The sequence below is a fragment of the Peromyscus maniculatus genome, chromosome X (assembly GCF_049852395.1).
Source record: "Peromyscus maniculatus bairdii isolate BWxNUB_F1_BW_parent chromosome X, HU_Pman_BW_mat_3.1, whole genome shotgun sequence".
NCBI classification, from domain to species: domain Eukaryota; kingdom Metazoa; phylum Chordata; class Mammalia; order Rodentia; family Cricetidae; genus Peromyscus; species Peromyscus maniculatus.
The window spans coordinates 35,802,230-35,818,592 of record NC_134875.1 but is presented as its reverse complement, the minus strand read 5'-3'; the positions used below and the strand labels follow the sequence as shown (position 1 = coordinate 35,818,592).

The 16,363-nt window shown below is 44.4% G+C and overlaps 1 protein-coding gene across 1 annotated transcript; it reads right to left on the bottom strand.

Annotated features, from left to right (window-relative positions):
• Positions 1-1,892: 1,892 nt before the first annotated feature.
• On the bottom strand, positions 1,893-15,582 carry LOC102906415 (uncharacterized). Its single transcript, XM_042269445.2, has 4 exons — positions 15,383-15,582; positions 11,944-12,348; positions 11,327-11,372; positions 1,893-2,118 (listed from the first exon to the last, which is right to left on the bottom strand). The coding sequence occupies exons 2-4, from the start codon at positions 12,339-12,341 to the stop codon at positions 2,023-2,025; spliced, it is 540 nt and encodes a 179-aa protein (XP_042125379.2). The 5' UTR covers positions 12,342-12,348; positions 15,383-15,582; the 3' UTR covers positions 1,893-2,022.
• Positions 15,583-16,363: the final 781 nt, after the last annotated feature.

Here is a 16,363-nt window from a genome sequence, read left to right as displayed (position 1 = left end):
AGTTTCGAATGTTTTGTCGTGGGGTCATGGGAATGGCAGTCGCTGGATAAGGACCACAGATCACAATGAGGTCAGCTTCCCATTTGTGTATTGACTACATATACTTTCCCCTCTCTTGGTAAGTGGAGCTGTGGGTGCTCACTCTGGTCCCACACCAGAACCTGTTTTTAGCAATGGTCCCTTTCCTCATTGTTCATTGATCTCTATGGAGAGCAGCTTTCTCTGCATTTATTGGGCCCTGATCCACCAGGCTCACTTTGTGTGGCCAGTCACTCTCCAATTCTCAGGACTCTACTAAGAACCTGTTTGCATTCTGTGGTAGTAGACCCTGGGGAGTCTTTCTCACTGTCTCCACCTCACACACCCCACCTCTGCCTCCATAGGCATCTCTCTACTGTTCCCTTTCCTTCTATGTCCTGCTCATGTGCATAAATCCAGCATCCACCCTGGTGCTTACAACTCCAGCATCATTGCTCCCAGTCCTGCTTTGAGTAGAAGTATGTTGTCTTGGTCAGGGTTTCTGTTGCTGTGACAAACACCACGAGCAAAATGCAAACTGGGAAAGAAAGGGATTATTTGGCTTACACTTCAACATTGCTGTTCATCACTGAAGGAAATTTGGACAAGAACTCAAACAGGGCAGGATCCTGGAGACAGGAGCTGATGTAGAGGCCATGGATGGGTGCTGATTACTGCCTTACTCCCCATGGCTTGCTTAGCCTGTTTTCTTTGTTTGTTTGTTTTTTGTTGTTTTTCAAGACAGGGTTTCTCTGTGTATTTTTGGTGCCTGTCCTGGATCTCGTTCTCTAGATCAGGCTGGCCTCAAACACACACTGGCTCTGCCTCCCAAGTGCTGGGATTAAAGGCATGCACCACCACTGCCTGGCCTGCTTTCTTATAGAACCCAGGACCACTAGTCCAGGGATGGCACCACCCACAATGGGCTGTTTCCTCAGTTTCCAAAGAGGGCTTGGACACATGCTGCTGCACCCCTCTTTTTTAGTCTGCCACAGCTCACAAGTGGTCACAGCATCAAAATCAGCTCATGTCGTGGCCCCATTCTTACAGGACCCGAAGCTCTACTCCCATGCCATAAACCACCATACTAATGCCCTACACCACCATACTAATGCCCCTTTGATGTGTCTTCCCTGCTGGAACTCAGGCATAAGCCTCTCTATACATTTCCCACACTGCCTCTCCTCCAATTACCCTTGGGCTAACACAGACTTTTTTCCCTGCATGTCCCAAACTCTGTATCCAGTGTCTCCCCCTAACCTGGGCTGGTGCATCTACTGAGAAACCTTTGCCTCTCTGGTCTGACCTGAGAGGAATGTATCAATATGCATCTTGTGCATAGAGGTAGGAGAAGAGAGGAAACTTCCTTCTAGTCAGCATGGGATGGGCTCTTCTGATTCCTTTGAAACAGTAGGACCTGAGGCAGAAGGACTCCTAGTACCATGACTGAGCCATTGAAAGGACGAACAGTGAACAGACCTGGGGGCAGCCTGGGCCATTGCTCACAATCCTCCTCCCATGAATGCTCAGAATGTCCTCTTTGTGTATTTGGTGCAGATAAGAGTGGACTCCTAAGTATTGGTGGAACTCAGCTCTCTTTGTGAACAGTCTTCTCACTGGCAACTTGCCCTGTTCCTGTTTTCATGCATTTGCTCATATATACAGGGTCAATGATTAAGGTGAGGATAGCACAATGTGACAACAGAGAAGACTATGTGCCTGAGTGAGGATCTCTGTGGCTCCTGAGAAACTTGTGATTTGTGGAGTAATAAAGATGACTCAGGGTTTGTCACCTCTCTTTGTCCTTCAAACATGATATTTTCTCAATAATTGACACCCACAACTTAATGCTACCCCAAAAAAGACATGAAATATATTGAATACACATCTCTTTGTTGATGAAAGAATAAGGTTTCACAGCCATTATGAGCACTCGTCAGTGACACCAGAATATCTTCATTGAGTGCCGGGACAAGATGATGCTTCAGGATTCCTCCAAAAGCTTTACTGCAAGGTGTTCTGCCTGTCAGCAGATTCACACTTCAGCATTTGAGACTGCTGAGTTTTCCTGTACTTGGCTCTTCTTCTCTTAAACCACTTCTGCAATAACATGGTGAAAGAGATAGCTTTAGTATATTCAAGAGTCAATATCACAACTGGAAAAAACTCTGTGTAACTGTACATAGCAGTGAGGCTTTAGACTTACCAGAACAATCTCATACATATGGGTTTTTTCTTTAAAATTATTTTATAGGATATATTTGATCGTTTCCCCTCCTGAACATGTCTCACATTCTCCATACCTCCTAACCCACCCAACTTCATTCTCTCTCTCACCCACCCAACTTCCTTCATTCTCTCTCTCTCTCTCTCTCTCTCTCTCTCTCTCTCTCTCTCTCTCTCTCTCTCCAAAAATAAGATAATGACAAAAAATCAAAACAAACTAAAAGATGACAGAAAAACCAAACAAAAGAAGAAGAAATCCTGCAGAAAACATGGAGGCAACCAGAACTATTCCTGGGTATGGGGCCTGCCCCAGAGTATGGTTGCTATACCCAGTGACACTCTATGCAGAAAACTCATGTTCCCTCTTCAATCAGGTATCACCTGCAAGGAGCTTCTTGGTGAGGGGTGGAACTTTTTGTCCACTTCCCCTTCTCAGTGCTAGAATTTTGTCTGGTTTGAACACTTGCAGGTCTTTTGTCTGAAAGTGAGAGACTTTGTGCCAGGGCAAGACAACAAAAAGCTTCCTCCATTTTGTATTCTTGCTAAGGCCATTTCAGATTTACCAGGAATTTGATCTCCTTGTTAGAAAAATCTTGAAAAATTATCCAAATCTATTATTCTGAGGACCAGAGGTCAATATGTCCTAGCTACATAATCTCAGCTTCTGTTAAACTACCTGCTTGTACAGAACACTCTCTCCAGCTAACCACTTAATTTGGCTTCTACTAAAACTGCTTATTTCAAAGTACTTTCTCTGCAAAGCCCCCCTGATGCTGCTGAGTGTGATGCCAGGACATTTTCTGTCTTTAAAACACCATGCTCTGTACTCTCCAGGCTACACCTAGGTCCCTGAATAGCGTGGATGTGATCCCATCCAGCTGGAATAAATACTTTTAATTGGCTATAAATTGTTTGAGTGGCCAAATTTGGTGGGCTATGGGTAAAATTTTGAAGGTCTCTCTGAGATCCCAGAGATTGGATGCAGACACTTAGGCTCTTGGGATCCCCAGGAACAGTGAAGAGTGCACCAGCTGGAGAGGAATCTTAGGGGATGTGCTCAGCCTGCGACGGTCCAGGATCCCAAGAAAATCATCTCTTTGCCATTGCTGCTGAGCACTCAGGAGGCACCCAGTATTGGTCACCACCCAAAAGAGAAACAAACAAAAAAGGTAAAACAAAAGTCATCCGGTCTGAACACCTCCAGAGGTAAGTTTACTCTGTAAGGGGTAACATCTGGTTAGGACACAAGAGGAGAGGTCACACTTGACTATCGATCCTGTGTCTAGGATCTGTGAGATGTCACTGGATTGCTGGTCTGCAGGTGTATGAACGTGTGGTGGCCACCCCTATTTGCCATTTGTCTTTTGTATGTGTCTCTCAGTATGACTGTGTCTCCCTGAAAATTTCTGTCAGTTCTGTTGGCTGAAGAAACAGATCAAAAATGAAAGGAAGAATAAGTAATCTAAGACCACAGCTAGAGCTGCCCCTAAGCAGTGCACAATTTCCTGCAAGCTCATGGGCAATGCCAGGCAGCACCTTGGTGCCCCTGTTTCTGGCAGCAGTTGTGGCTGTGCCTTGTGGCAGCTGGCTCCACTACTGCTATGACTACCTGGGTGCTTCCAAGCCTCATCTGTAATCACCAGTTCCCATGTAATAACCAATGGCTTCCTCTGGTGCAAGACCCCTACCCTTGGCTTAAGACCTGTGTCTTCTCCTTGGAAACCAGAATCCTTTGGGCCTAACCGAGTAACTCAGAGAAACCCCAAACTTCTGGCTGTTCCCTCAGTTGGGAGATGGGAATAATTCCCAGAGCCAGGTGCTGGTTGCTCAGAGGAAGGAGAAAATTAAAGGGACTCTAGCCTGCTTAAGCATGGCAAACATGGCTCTGGCAGGTCTTATCCATCTCCCCATTCCCTATGCCTTGCTAAAAACTGTTAGCTTACATTCCTAAAGCTAGCCACCAAGGTCTATTCCCTTATTTGTCCACTTCCTTCTCCTGACGCTCACTACCAAGTTTTGTATCAAAGTGTTGAAGTCCAGCAATCAAAATCCTCTTGTGGCTTCCCTAATTAACATGTCCAATCAAAATTAAACACCTTATCCTAAAGGGAAGTTTCCCCTTTTACCTTTGTAAACTGCCGTTTTCCTATGGCCCATGTCTGTCTCATCTCTATCCAGAGACAATCTTTTGTCATCATCCCCCACAAATATCCCCCTCTCCCTTGTTTCCTTCCCCTTCTCCCTCATCCTCTATCTCCTGTCTTTGTCTCTTATTCCCTGCCCTTTGTGTCTCTGGGGCAAATAAATCTCCTTTGTGCTGAGAAGTTGGTCTTGGGGGTCTGGAAACAATACTGACCCCTTCAGAAGTAATTTCCCTGTCCCATGTGTGGGGAGTGGTGGCTCAAGGTTAATAGGTTTCAACTTAAGGAAATCACTCAGAAAGTTTACAGTCGCTGACATTGAAGCCAAAGACAAAGAAGGAAAGAAACTTTCCCATGAGGTGATGACTGCCCTTGGGGAACAGACAAGAGAGAAAATGGGAGAAACAGACCAGGAAAAGGGGTTCAGGATTTCACCAGCATCATTTGATGGGGCCCTGAGTGCAGATCTATTGGAGTTTAAGGGGGGAAAATATCCATAAATCCTTCTGCTCCAGTGGGTAGATGGCCTCCTTATAGCTCTGACCACTGATGAGGGATGTGGACAGCTAACAGAAGGCCATTTTGGAGGTCCTTCAAGCCCAGAGGTACAGAGTCTAAGCCAAGAAGTCTCAAATACCATGTTTTGATGTGCCACCTGTGCTCAGGTAAACTCCAAAGCGATCTGGGCTTGAGGAAGTGGGCCTAGAGAACATTGGGGGTTGGACTTTACTGAAATTTAGCCTACGATTTTTGGCTATAAAAATTTGTAGACACCTTCCAAGGATGCATGGAGGCATACCCCACCCAAACAGATTCTGCTCCACTAATTACTAGGAAACTTCTTCAGGAAATAATTCCCAGGTTTGGACTGCCCCTAGCTTTGGGGTCTAGCGATGACCCAGCCTTCACAGCCAAAATGTCTCAAAATCTGAGAAAGGAATTAAGTATTAATTGGAAGTTACATTATGAATATATATAACACAGAGTTCAGGTCAGTAAAAATAATGACTAGAACTCTAAAGGAGACTTTTGACCAAATAGGTCCTGAAAAACTGGTGAAAAATTGAGCCAATCTCCTCCTTATCCTGCTCTGAGTCCGATGTACTCCTTACCAAGAGGGCTTTCTCTTTTCAAAATTAAGTGTAGGCAACCACCTTCCATCCTCCCCAAACTCAAAGAGCTTCCTCAGGCAGAGATGTCTAATCACTCCCTTCTCAAGCCCTTGTAGGCTTAGCAAGAAGCTTGCCAGGCCATTGATCTGACCATTAGAGCATCCTGTCATCTCCCATCTCTGAGCCAACCACCCAGGAGACTTGGTTTAGATAAAGAGAGTCCCTGCTTGGCCCGTGAGATCTCTCTGGAAGGGACCCTACCCACTCATCCTCACCACCCCAACTGTTGTCAAAGCAGCTAGTGTCATCCCTTGAAAAAAAGGCCACTAAGGGATGACAGATGGACCATCACTTGGACCTTTGACACCTTATAGATAAGACTGACCAGAGTTTACTAACCCATGATACCATCACAAAATCCTTACCAACCCCAAACCTGGATGTAGGAATTCAGAACAAGCAGGAATGAGAAACTCTAGTTTTAGGGTGTACCTTTGCTCTCTTATGTCCTTTCTATGAATGAAACAATATGGGTCTAGGAAAGGGACCGGGGGTCATTATCAGGTTATGGAGAAGAGTGGACAGAAAAAGGCCTTCAGGGTTTACAGTTTTATACCTTCTCTCCCAAGGATAAGGTACCTGCATCATGCCTTTAAATTATCTGGCTTGTGCTGATGGTTAGACTAAATGTACCTCCTCTGTCTCACTGGAAAGTCACACCCCCACTGGATGTATACTGGCCTATGTTATCCTCTCGATACATGCCTATAATGGAGAAGAAGGGAGATGTTATAATGACCTTGATTCAATGTTAACAGAGGTCAAATGTGTCCCAATTCTGGTCCCCATTAGGTATGGGTAGGAATAGCTGATGCTGCCATAGCTACCTCAAATTTGATTGTTGGGGATGATCCCAAGATTTATGACCTAAGCTGAAGGAACAGAAAGCTGAATATATTTTCAATTTCTTTTTTTTTTGTATGGCTTTGTCAAAATTTATCAATAAAAGAGCTGCAGGAGGCAGGGCCCTTGCTAGGTGACAGTGGATGGCTCTGCATCTTTCCACAGAGGCCTCGTATCTCCTATGCACAGGAAAGGAGGCTTATGGGAGCTTTGGGCCAATGTCTGAACCAAGTCTGGCTTTCACCAGGCTTCCTGGAAATTCTGCACCCTGTTGTTCTAAGGTAGGAGAGGAGGGTGATGATGAGGTTGTGGGAACTGGATGCCAGTGCCCTGGAGTACATACATGGGCCTGTACTTTTTAAAATAAGTAAAGGAACGAAGTAATGAGGGATCACAAGTAAAAGATGATGGAGAGAGTTAGAGAGGAGAAAAAGAATAGTTGGGAGAAAGAGAAAGAGTGTGAGAGAAAGCAATAGAGGAGTGAGAGAGAAAAGCTCAATGGATGGAAAGAAGACATAGATCAGGAAATTAGTATCAGTCTCTGATGACCTGGTCCCTATGGCTGGCCACTTTACTGTCACCATTAGCTGAACCATCAATTCTTGTCTTTATTGGGCTAAAGGTGGAACCCTGCATGCTCGGCTGCATGGCCAACTGCGTCAGACAGAGAATAAACTCATTTAAGCTACTGGTCCCTAGAACCATCTATGCCCTCCTAGAACAGGATGAGTCAATGATTTGACTCATGCCTTTGATCCAGTGGGCAATGTGACAGGGCGAGACAGTGCAGTGGTTCCTCCAGCTTGTATTCTTGTTGAGGCCATTTCAGGTACAAATAGAATTTGATTTCTATGATGAAGTATCCCATGGAAAATTACTCAACTCTATTCTAGGGACCAAAGATCAGGAATGTTCTAGCTAACTTAGTTTTGGTTAAACTGCCTGTTTGTACAAAACCCCCACTCCAGCTAACTGCTTATTTTAGCTTTCGTTAAACAGCTTGCTTCAAAGTGCTTACAAAGGCCCTCTGAAGCTGGAGATTCTAGGACAAGGTTTCTGACATTAAAATCCCTGTGTTCTGAGCACTTGGGGCCCCATCCAGGTGCCAGATACCTGAGTGTGGTCCTAGCCAGCTGGAATAAAGACTGTTCCAAAGCTGTTACCAAAGTCAATTCTAAATGGGAGGTCTTCATCAAACTCCTCCCTTCAAGGCTCAGGGATCTATACCCAAGCCAAAGCAGAAAGATTGGAAGATCCAGAGGTCGTGGATCACTCTAAGGAAACAAAAATCTATTTTCTGGACAAAAAGGTCAAAAATAAAACTGAAATCAACACACTTCATCATTCACTCTCTGTTTGCAGCCTGACTTCAAGACTTGTGGTGTCTTACACAAAGTTAATCCTAACTCCCAGTGGTGCCTCCTCACAAGTGGCCAGTCTAAGAAAGGACAAAGGATACTGTGAGATTTATCACTTACAATAGTGGGATATCCACTTCCTACTTTCTTTCAACTTTCAGAAAACAATCTCTTTCATTCCCAATCTCCTCCTTCTCCTCCTCTTCTTCCTGCTCCTCTTCCTCTTCCTCCTCTCCTCTTTCTCCCTCCAGCTTCTTCTTCTTCTACCCTGGTCTCTCACAAGCAGCCTTCTGTGTTTCTGGATCTCCTCTGGCATATATTTTTATCTCGCAATTCTTCCCTATTAACATTTTAACCCCCATGCTTTCAGCTCACCATTCATGGCTTGATGACTTCTTATTGCTCTAGGACCTTAAGGGGGTGGGGTGATAACAAGGAACCACATCCTATCCCCAGCTCAAACAAACAAAATTCCCTCTCAAATTGCCTTGGAACAGCTAACACTACTCCAAGGGAGGCCTGCACAGAGCTGGGATATTGTCACTTATAGGGTTAGAGAAACAAGTCCAATTCAGACAAATCATTCAGGTATCTTGGCACTCCCCTGCTTCCATGTGGTTCAGGTGATGGTCGAGGCTGCTGTCACTTATAGACGTCTTGCCCTCTTATGTTTTCTGGGCTCAGGACAAAGGCAATCTTCTCAATGAGAGTTGCAGTGTGAGGATATTGATGCCCTAATTCCTGCCCGACATGAAGTGCATCCTGGACCCTATTATCTTACCGGGACATCCAAAGCCTAAAGGAAGAGCCTTAAGGTTGAACCTCCACTCAGGAAGGTGATCTGCCACAGAGTGGAGAACATTTAACAGAACTGCCTCCTCCTCCTCCTCCTCCTCCTCCTCAATACATTAGCTAGCTATGGTCACAGTCACAGTTACCTGTTAGATGTCACCATCCTCTCAGGATCCTAGTGAATGAGAGTCCATTGTATTGGGAAGTTCTCAAACTGCACATTTGTGTCTCCATGTACTTTATCTCCCTGCCTATTATGTGGATGTATAGTCTAATGAAGACCAACCAAAGGACCAGAAGCCCTAGTACCATCCTGATGCCTCCATGAACTCAAATAAAGCCCCAGTGGCTGACTCATGTGTCTCACATTAAATCAGAGTTCCCCCTGTTGATTCCTAAATCCTGTCTATTACGTCTGTAAGAGGAACGGGGAAATCAGAAGTGAGGCTTTGGAAAAGCCACACAGAAGAGTGTGCAAACAGGAGACCATGGGTGTTTTCTCCTGTGTCTTGTGTCCACCTTCTCTCTGTAGCTGCAGTGCACCAGTCTCTAGAGCTACAGTGCATCACCCTGTCTAGAGCTCCAGTGCATCAACCTCTCTAGAGTTCCAGTCCATCAGCCTGTCTGGAGCTGCAGTGCATCAACCTCTTGAGCTGCAGTGCATCAGTCTCTTTACAGCTGCAGTGCATCAGCCTCTCTGGAGCTGCAGTGCATCAACCTCTAGAGCTGCAGTGCATTTATACCCTAGAGCTGCAGTACACCAGCCTCTCTAGAGCTGCAGTGCATCAACCTCTAGAAGTGCAGTATATTTATACCTAAAGCTGCAGTGCAGTGGCCTGTCAGCTCCGAGAGGGAAAAATCCCTCACACCTTCAGCTTTTCTTTTCCTCTCACTCTTCCTCTCCATCTATGGGAAAACCCCTCTTCTTTCTTCCAACTTCTCCCACCTGAGCCTGGTCCTGCTGTAGCATATCTCTCGTGGTGTTGGGATGCATGCACTCCGGGGCCTGCTATTTGGGACTGCTGTTGTCCACAACCTACTGCAGGCAGGGCAGCATGCTTAAGTCACGACTGCCATGATGCATGCTGAAGTTAGCATTAACAGCACTCTGTGCTGCCTTTGTCCTTTCTGATTTGGCATGGAGTATTCAGTTTCTTGGGGCTCATGACCTCAGCTTTTTTATCTCATTAGTCTTTACTGTCTGAAGAAACGAAATTCATTTGAAAATAAGATAGCTACAATTCTACCTTCAAGTGAGCTCTAGCCATTCCAATTTTTCAAAAAACCTATATCTTCAACACAGTCTCCTTTAAAGGAAAAGGAACCTTTCCTGTTTTCAAGATTTTTAACAGAAGACTTACTTGTCTGTGGCTTGGCAGCCTTTATTTTTATGTGGATGGTGTGTGATGTGCATGTGTGTCCATGTGCACATGCACACTTGTGATTGCAGAAGACTGAGGTCAGAGACAAGCATCTTCCTAGCTTATTCCCCACATGATTTATGGAGGCAGGGTCTGTCCCTGAACCTAAGCTCAGCAACTAAGCTAATCTCAATCACCCTCAGGACCCACAGTCTCTGTCTCCTGAGCCCTAGCTTATGATACAGGTGAGCTAACATACCTGCTAAGCTTTTATGTGGGTGCTGAGGAGCCAACTCATGTGGGAAGTGCGTTATCCACTGAGCTCTCTCCTCAGTCCCAACCTGCATTTTGACTTCGCTATTTTCCCCAGATCATGTCCTCCTTATTAGATTAACTGAAATTAATTCAGTCCGACTCTTGTTTAATTTTTGTTTGTTTGTTTTTTCGAGACAGGGTTTCTCTGTGTAGTTTTGGTGCCTGTCCTGGATCTCACTCTGTAGACCAGGCTGGCCTTGAACTCACAGAGATCCACCTGGCTCTGTCTCCCAAATGCTGTGATTAAAGGCCTGTGCCACTACCTCCTGGCTTTCATTTTTGTTTAAATTTAACACAAATTTCCAAAGCTGTCATCCCTAGACCTCTCCAAACACTAATGAGACTATGGCTGGTGGATACAAACAATAATGAGACTTTTACTTTAAAGGACATAACCTAAACAAAGCACTGGGAAACATGAAAATTCAGCCTTGCTGTTGTCTACCTCACCTTTCCACAAACTTACAAAGGTGCAGGGCCAGCCACGTGGACTTTTAAAGTGTCTTCCCACATGACTCTTTGCTAAACTAAACACAGGTGAGTTATTGAAAACCTGTGTTTCTTGAAAGAATTTCTCCCTTGTCTCAATTAACTCATGCTTTTAAGTAAATGTATATTTGTTGCAACTGAACCCCTTTTTATCCCTGCTCCTTGCTACAATTAGAGGTCCCCAAGGTCATTTAGAGCCCTACTATGATACTAGATGTAAGTGCCCTGAAAAGACCAGGGTGTCAGGACTTCAGTATTAATCACTGCAGACATACCAGTAAACATTTATGTCGTCCTATATGCATGGAATTGTAATATTCAATGCTGTCTATATATCTGATGTCCACACACTGATTATAAGTAGTCTGCCTTTTCAGTTTTTTTTTTCAATTAAGAAATCATGTTGCCTCCAGCAATGGGAAAGGACCATAAGCTGCTGGGTGTTCATTTCCTTTTTACCTGTGGAAAACTGCAAGACTCAAAGCTTGGTTGCCATTATAAAACAGACAAGGACACCTCCCACCCATGATCACTTTTCATAATGGCTACAAGAAAATCGACCACAGCCTGAAGCAGGGTGCCCTGCACAAAGACTTTTGAAATGTACTGACCCGCACTCTAGATTCTCCCAGGAACAAGCGCTTTGCAAGGGCCCTCCTGTGGAAATAAGATGGAAAAGTGGAGCTGTTAGAAGAATACAGCATTTCAGCTTGGCAAGATGAAGAGACTTCTGGAGATGGGTCACATACTAACACAAAAATATGTAAAGTTGGTGATCTCTAAATTATAAAAGTGGCTTTTTATTTATCTCTACTTTACTACAATAAATAAATTAATTAATAAAATAATTAATTAACACATGGGGGATATGATAGAGCAGTAGTGGGATGGCGTAGAAACCACCAGGTCTTGAGTTCAATTCCCATTACAAAAGTGGGGGGGGGGAGCATAAAGAAGAAGAGGAGGAAAAGAAATATAAACAAAAAGAAAACTGGATGAGGAATTGAGAGGCACCAATCAGTTTTTAGAATCAATCCATATCAACATTGCATGGAAATATTGACTCTGAACATCACAAAACATCCTTCCCATACCCATCAATGAACCAGGCAAAAACCTCCGTTCCCTCTGGCTCAAAGCAGATAGGGGCCACAGTGTAGAGAACACACCTCCAAATGAGAAGCTGAAAGATGGGAGGTGGGATTGGCTACTGAAACAAGCCACATACCTTGTAGTCTCATCAGGGTACTTAGTTTGTTCAAAAACTTCTTCCAGTTCACTCAGCTGCCTGGGTGTGAGACCCAACTGGATCCGTGGCCTTGTGCGGCGGAACTGTGGAACCCTGGCAGCAGCCAAGTCCTCCTGCTTCTCCAACTGTGGGTGTCCAGACCCTTGGTGGCTCCCATGGCTCTCATCTTTGATGTCATCACCAATGTCATGGATCACATCATCCTTATGGTCTGGAATGCCCTGGTTCTTTAGTTTTTCCGGACCATTTAGAGGACCTTCAAAGTTGCCATTTTCTGCTGCTGGAGCAGCCTCTTGTTCAGCCTCAAGGATCACCTCGATCTCATTTTCAACCAGCTTGTAGAAATTGGGGTCTACATGTTGGAACTGAAAAGCCATGGTGGACCTAAAAGGGAGTAAGTAGTGTCACCTCTACAAATGTTCTGTGGATTGAATGGTATTGCAGTGCCTGGGGTTTTTGCAAGATTCATATCTGCCCTTTCTATCCCACAATCCCTACAGGAGATATGTGGTCAATGGGAGTGGCTCTTGGGAGCATTAGCAGAATGTACCCAACTTGGAATCCAACCAAGCCCATCAAAACCTCGAGAAGAAGGGACTTTAGGATTAAGCAAGCTGTTGCAAGTGCACAAGCAAGGACAAGGACAAGAATTTACATTGAGCACATGGCCCCTGAGTGAACCTCTAGAGAACTTCTAGCCTCTATATCTCACTGTGCACATTGCTGGAACTAGGAATTAAGTGCTCATGGTTATCTCAGTTTGTGTTTGTTCCAAATTTCTGTATGAACACTGAAAACACAGCCAATCACTGTCCTCCATCAGCAGCAATGGCATGTTTATGGAGCCAGGTATGTGCAGCATTCTGGTGGACTAGACACTGCAAAAAGATTGATGTCATCAGTGAAAAAAAATTCACATACTCCAGATTGTTGATGAGGAATCTCCATCACAGTTGTATGTCCTGTCCAGTGCTTCTTGTGTCTGCAAATGCTGACACTGCACGGTTAACTGCCCTTTTTGTAGTGTCAATAAACCACTTAAGGTTGAGCATGCATTGTAACAATACCTGGGTTGATTAAACACCATATGTGCATTAAGGAAATGAAAATGAAAAAACGTCAGGCCCAGTTCTTTTCAAGGAGTTAATAGTCTCAAAGAAGTGTTTTCAGTGTACGGAGATGTTGGAAAATATCAAGAGGATCTCATTAAGAAAATGTAATCCTTCACCCAGCAACTGATAGAAACAGATGCAAACATTAGGTGGACCTCGGGGAATCCTGTGGAAGAGGTAGAGGAAGGTTTATGGAGCCAGAGGTGCCAAGGAAAACACAAGAAAACCCACAGAATCAACTAATCTGGGCTCATAGGTTCTCATAGAGACTGAATCGCCAGGCAGAGAGCTTACATGGGAATGAACTAGGTCCTCTACACATACTTTACAGATGTATAGCTTGATCTTCTTGTGGGGCTTCTACCAGTGGAAGCAGGGGCTGTCTCTGACTCTGTGACATGCTTTCGGGACCCTTTCCTCCTACTAGATTGCCTTGTCCAGCCTTAACAGGAGAGGAGGTGCCTCGTCTCACTGCAACTTGATAAACCATGGCTGGTGGATACATAAGGGAGGCCTGCCCTTTTCTGAAGAGAAAAGAGGAGGAGTGGATGGAGGGAAGAGGGAAGGTCAGTGGGAAGGTCTGGGAGGAGAGGAGGAAGGGAGAGGAAATGTGATTGGGCTGGGAAAATAACTAATTAATTAATTAATAAAAAAGAAAAACTAGGGTTCAATATTACTTTTAAAAATTAATACTGAATTTACTAAAGTTACAGATTAAGAAACTTAAAAACATAATTCCTTTTTTAAAAGATGATTATTTGTTTGTGTGCACATGCTTGTGGGTGCCTACAAGGAGCACTGGAGGCCCTAAAGCTCAACTTACAGATAGGTGGTTGTGAGGACCTGAGGTGGATGCTGGGAACTGGACTCTGGTCCTCTGAAAGAACAACAAATGTTCTTGACCATTTAGCCATCTTCCAGCCCCCTCACACAAATGCAAACTTTTTCTTTCTTCATTTCAGTTGTAGAATCCCAGAGCTTTGTGACATTAGGGCAACGAGTATGATTGCTAAGAAAGTTGTAGTGCAAATAGTTTGACTTGAAAATGTGAAAATCAATGTCCTTAAATGCAAAAGCCTTGTCAAATACCCATAGAGTTGGTAGCTGAGTAGATTTGGAATCCTTTTAATTGCTGAATTTATTTGTTAAGTGTATGTGGACCAGTAAGTACCATGGAGTACAAGCCATAACACACATTAGGATGTGAGAGGACTACTTGGGAGAATCCATTCTCTCTTTCTACATGTGCATCCCAGGGATCAGGCTCAGGTCATCAGGCTTGGCAGCAAAAGCCTTAACCCACTGAAACATCACAGAAGACCTGCCTGCCCCGCACAAAGGTTCATTTTTATGTACAAGGGGTGTCATCCAGGCAAAGTCCCATAAAAGTATGCCTGCTCAAAATTATCAAACAAATTTAGAATGCCTTTCGATATTCATCTTACTGGACTTTGAATCCTACATACACTAAAAGGGCTCATAAATCATAACAGTATCCCCCCCCCCCCGAGAACTCCTAACTCAAGTAAATCTCATCAAATTCCTCCTAAGCATCCTATCAGGAGGAAGAGTATAATATCCCTTCTGAAGAGAATACTGTCTTTTCTGAAGTTGTATTACAACCCTTTTAGTGTATTGTGTGTTCTTATAAAGAGTAGTTCTTTGGTTGTTAGCAGGTTTGTGTAGTACAGAATAAGAAGCAGAGCCTCTGAGACTGCCACCTGCTAATGCTAGAAGCTGAGGTCTTCATGGTAATGCTGAACATAAAAAACACCTGATATTTCCATCATGTGAGCATCAGCAGGACAGGACACTGTCACCTTCCCTTTCCACTCACTGCTAGGAAGTCCTTTGATTCTAACCTTCAAGGAGGAAGAGAGAAGGAAAAGAAGTAAGAATGAGGGTAAAAGGAATGGAAAAGGCAGGCTGCTGTGAAGCAAGGTGATGATCAGCAGTGTAAGGAGGCACGTGGGTGCCCAGTTCCAAAGCCTGAGCTTTGTGTCTTAGGACCCTCCATGACTGTGTCTAATCCTCAGTTATATTAGCCTCCTTTAGCTGCTTCACCTATTCCTTTTGCCTCCTGGGAACATTTTTCACTCAGCTGCTGTTGCGAAACACACTTTTTCTAGGGAAACAACACACATTTACTCACTACAGAAAGGGATCCCCCCACAGACAGAAGTAACAATTATACCAGTGTCCAACCAGGCGAACAAATGGATTTTACCAGAGTTACAGGAATATGGGCGAGGGGTTGCTTACAGAAGCAGAAATGACTCAAAGTCACCTTTGTCACCAAAGCCTACCTCAGCTTGAGTGATGGCTCTTCAGATCTGAAAACCCAAAGCACACGATAAAGAGCCTGAGGGCAGAGAAACAGGTTGCGGTCTTTCCAGGTGGCTCTTAGTCTTAGTCTCTTACATACGGTAGCTCAACCGGTCTTTGCTCCTTCTGAGCACTTCTGCTGGTCTGTTCCAGGCTGCTCCACTGGTCTGAGAAAGACTCTCAGCAGTCTTAACTATTTATACAGCCTTGGGGAGGGCGGAGCCCACTGAATGAAGTCAGTTTCAGAAATTTCCTGAAGGTATTTTGAGTTGTTTACTCCTTTTTCCCTCTTGCCCGAACCTGAGGACCGAACCCACGGCCTTATGCTTGCTAGGCAAGCACTCTACCACTGAGTTAAATCTGCAATCCCTGTTTACTCCTTCTTAAGGAGGTTTTCTGTGGAATTGAATGTTTCAATCCAGGAGGAAACTGCTATACAACAGCAGTAAAAAGAATCAATAATAAAAATGTGCACTTCAGCCTGTCATGCTCCTTATTATACCCTCCCAGAGAAGGCACATAATACTTGGAAATGAATATGGCATCATAACTTTCAGCTACATAGTCATATAGTATAGTAGGCCACAAAAGAAACCCTACCATCTTCATTAAACATACATGTTTCTGACACATTTTGGCTATAAGACACCTTGTTGCTATTCCTGGGCAATAGATCAGTTTATATTTACAAAACAAGACTGTTGAGGGGGCAGAAGAATGATACAGGGGTAGGGGTACACCCAGCCAGGTTCACAGCAGGATCCCAGGCCACAGAACACTCAAGCTTGTGGAGAGGACATGCAACAGAGAGCATCAGGCTACACCACAGCTCAGAACACATGTGTCACCTGATACTTGAGAGTGCATGTGCTGGGTACTTTGATGAATACAGGAAATGCTGGCCAAGAATTCAGAATTTCCCAAATGGCTGTGTTTTAGGAATTTTGCTATCAGAAATGTGG

What these genes read in the sequence shown, in the direction of transcription:
- LOC102906415 (XM_042269445.2), bottom strand. Translation starts at nt 12,341, where the DNA reads ATGGCTTTTCAGTTCCAACATGTAGACCCCAATTTCTACAAGCTGGTT. An exon ending in TACCCTGATGAGACTACAAG is followed by an intron (nt 11,373 to 11,943) that starts GTATGTGGCTTG and finishes TTATTTCCACAG; the next exon opens with GAGGGCCCTTGCAAAGCGCT. An exon ending in TGGGAGAATCTAGAGTGCGG is followed by an intron (nt 2,119 to 11,326) that starts GTCAGTACATTT and finishes ATGTTATTGCAG; the next exon opens with AAGTGGTTTAAGAGAAGAAG.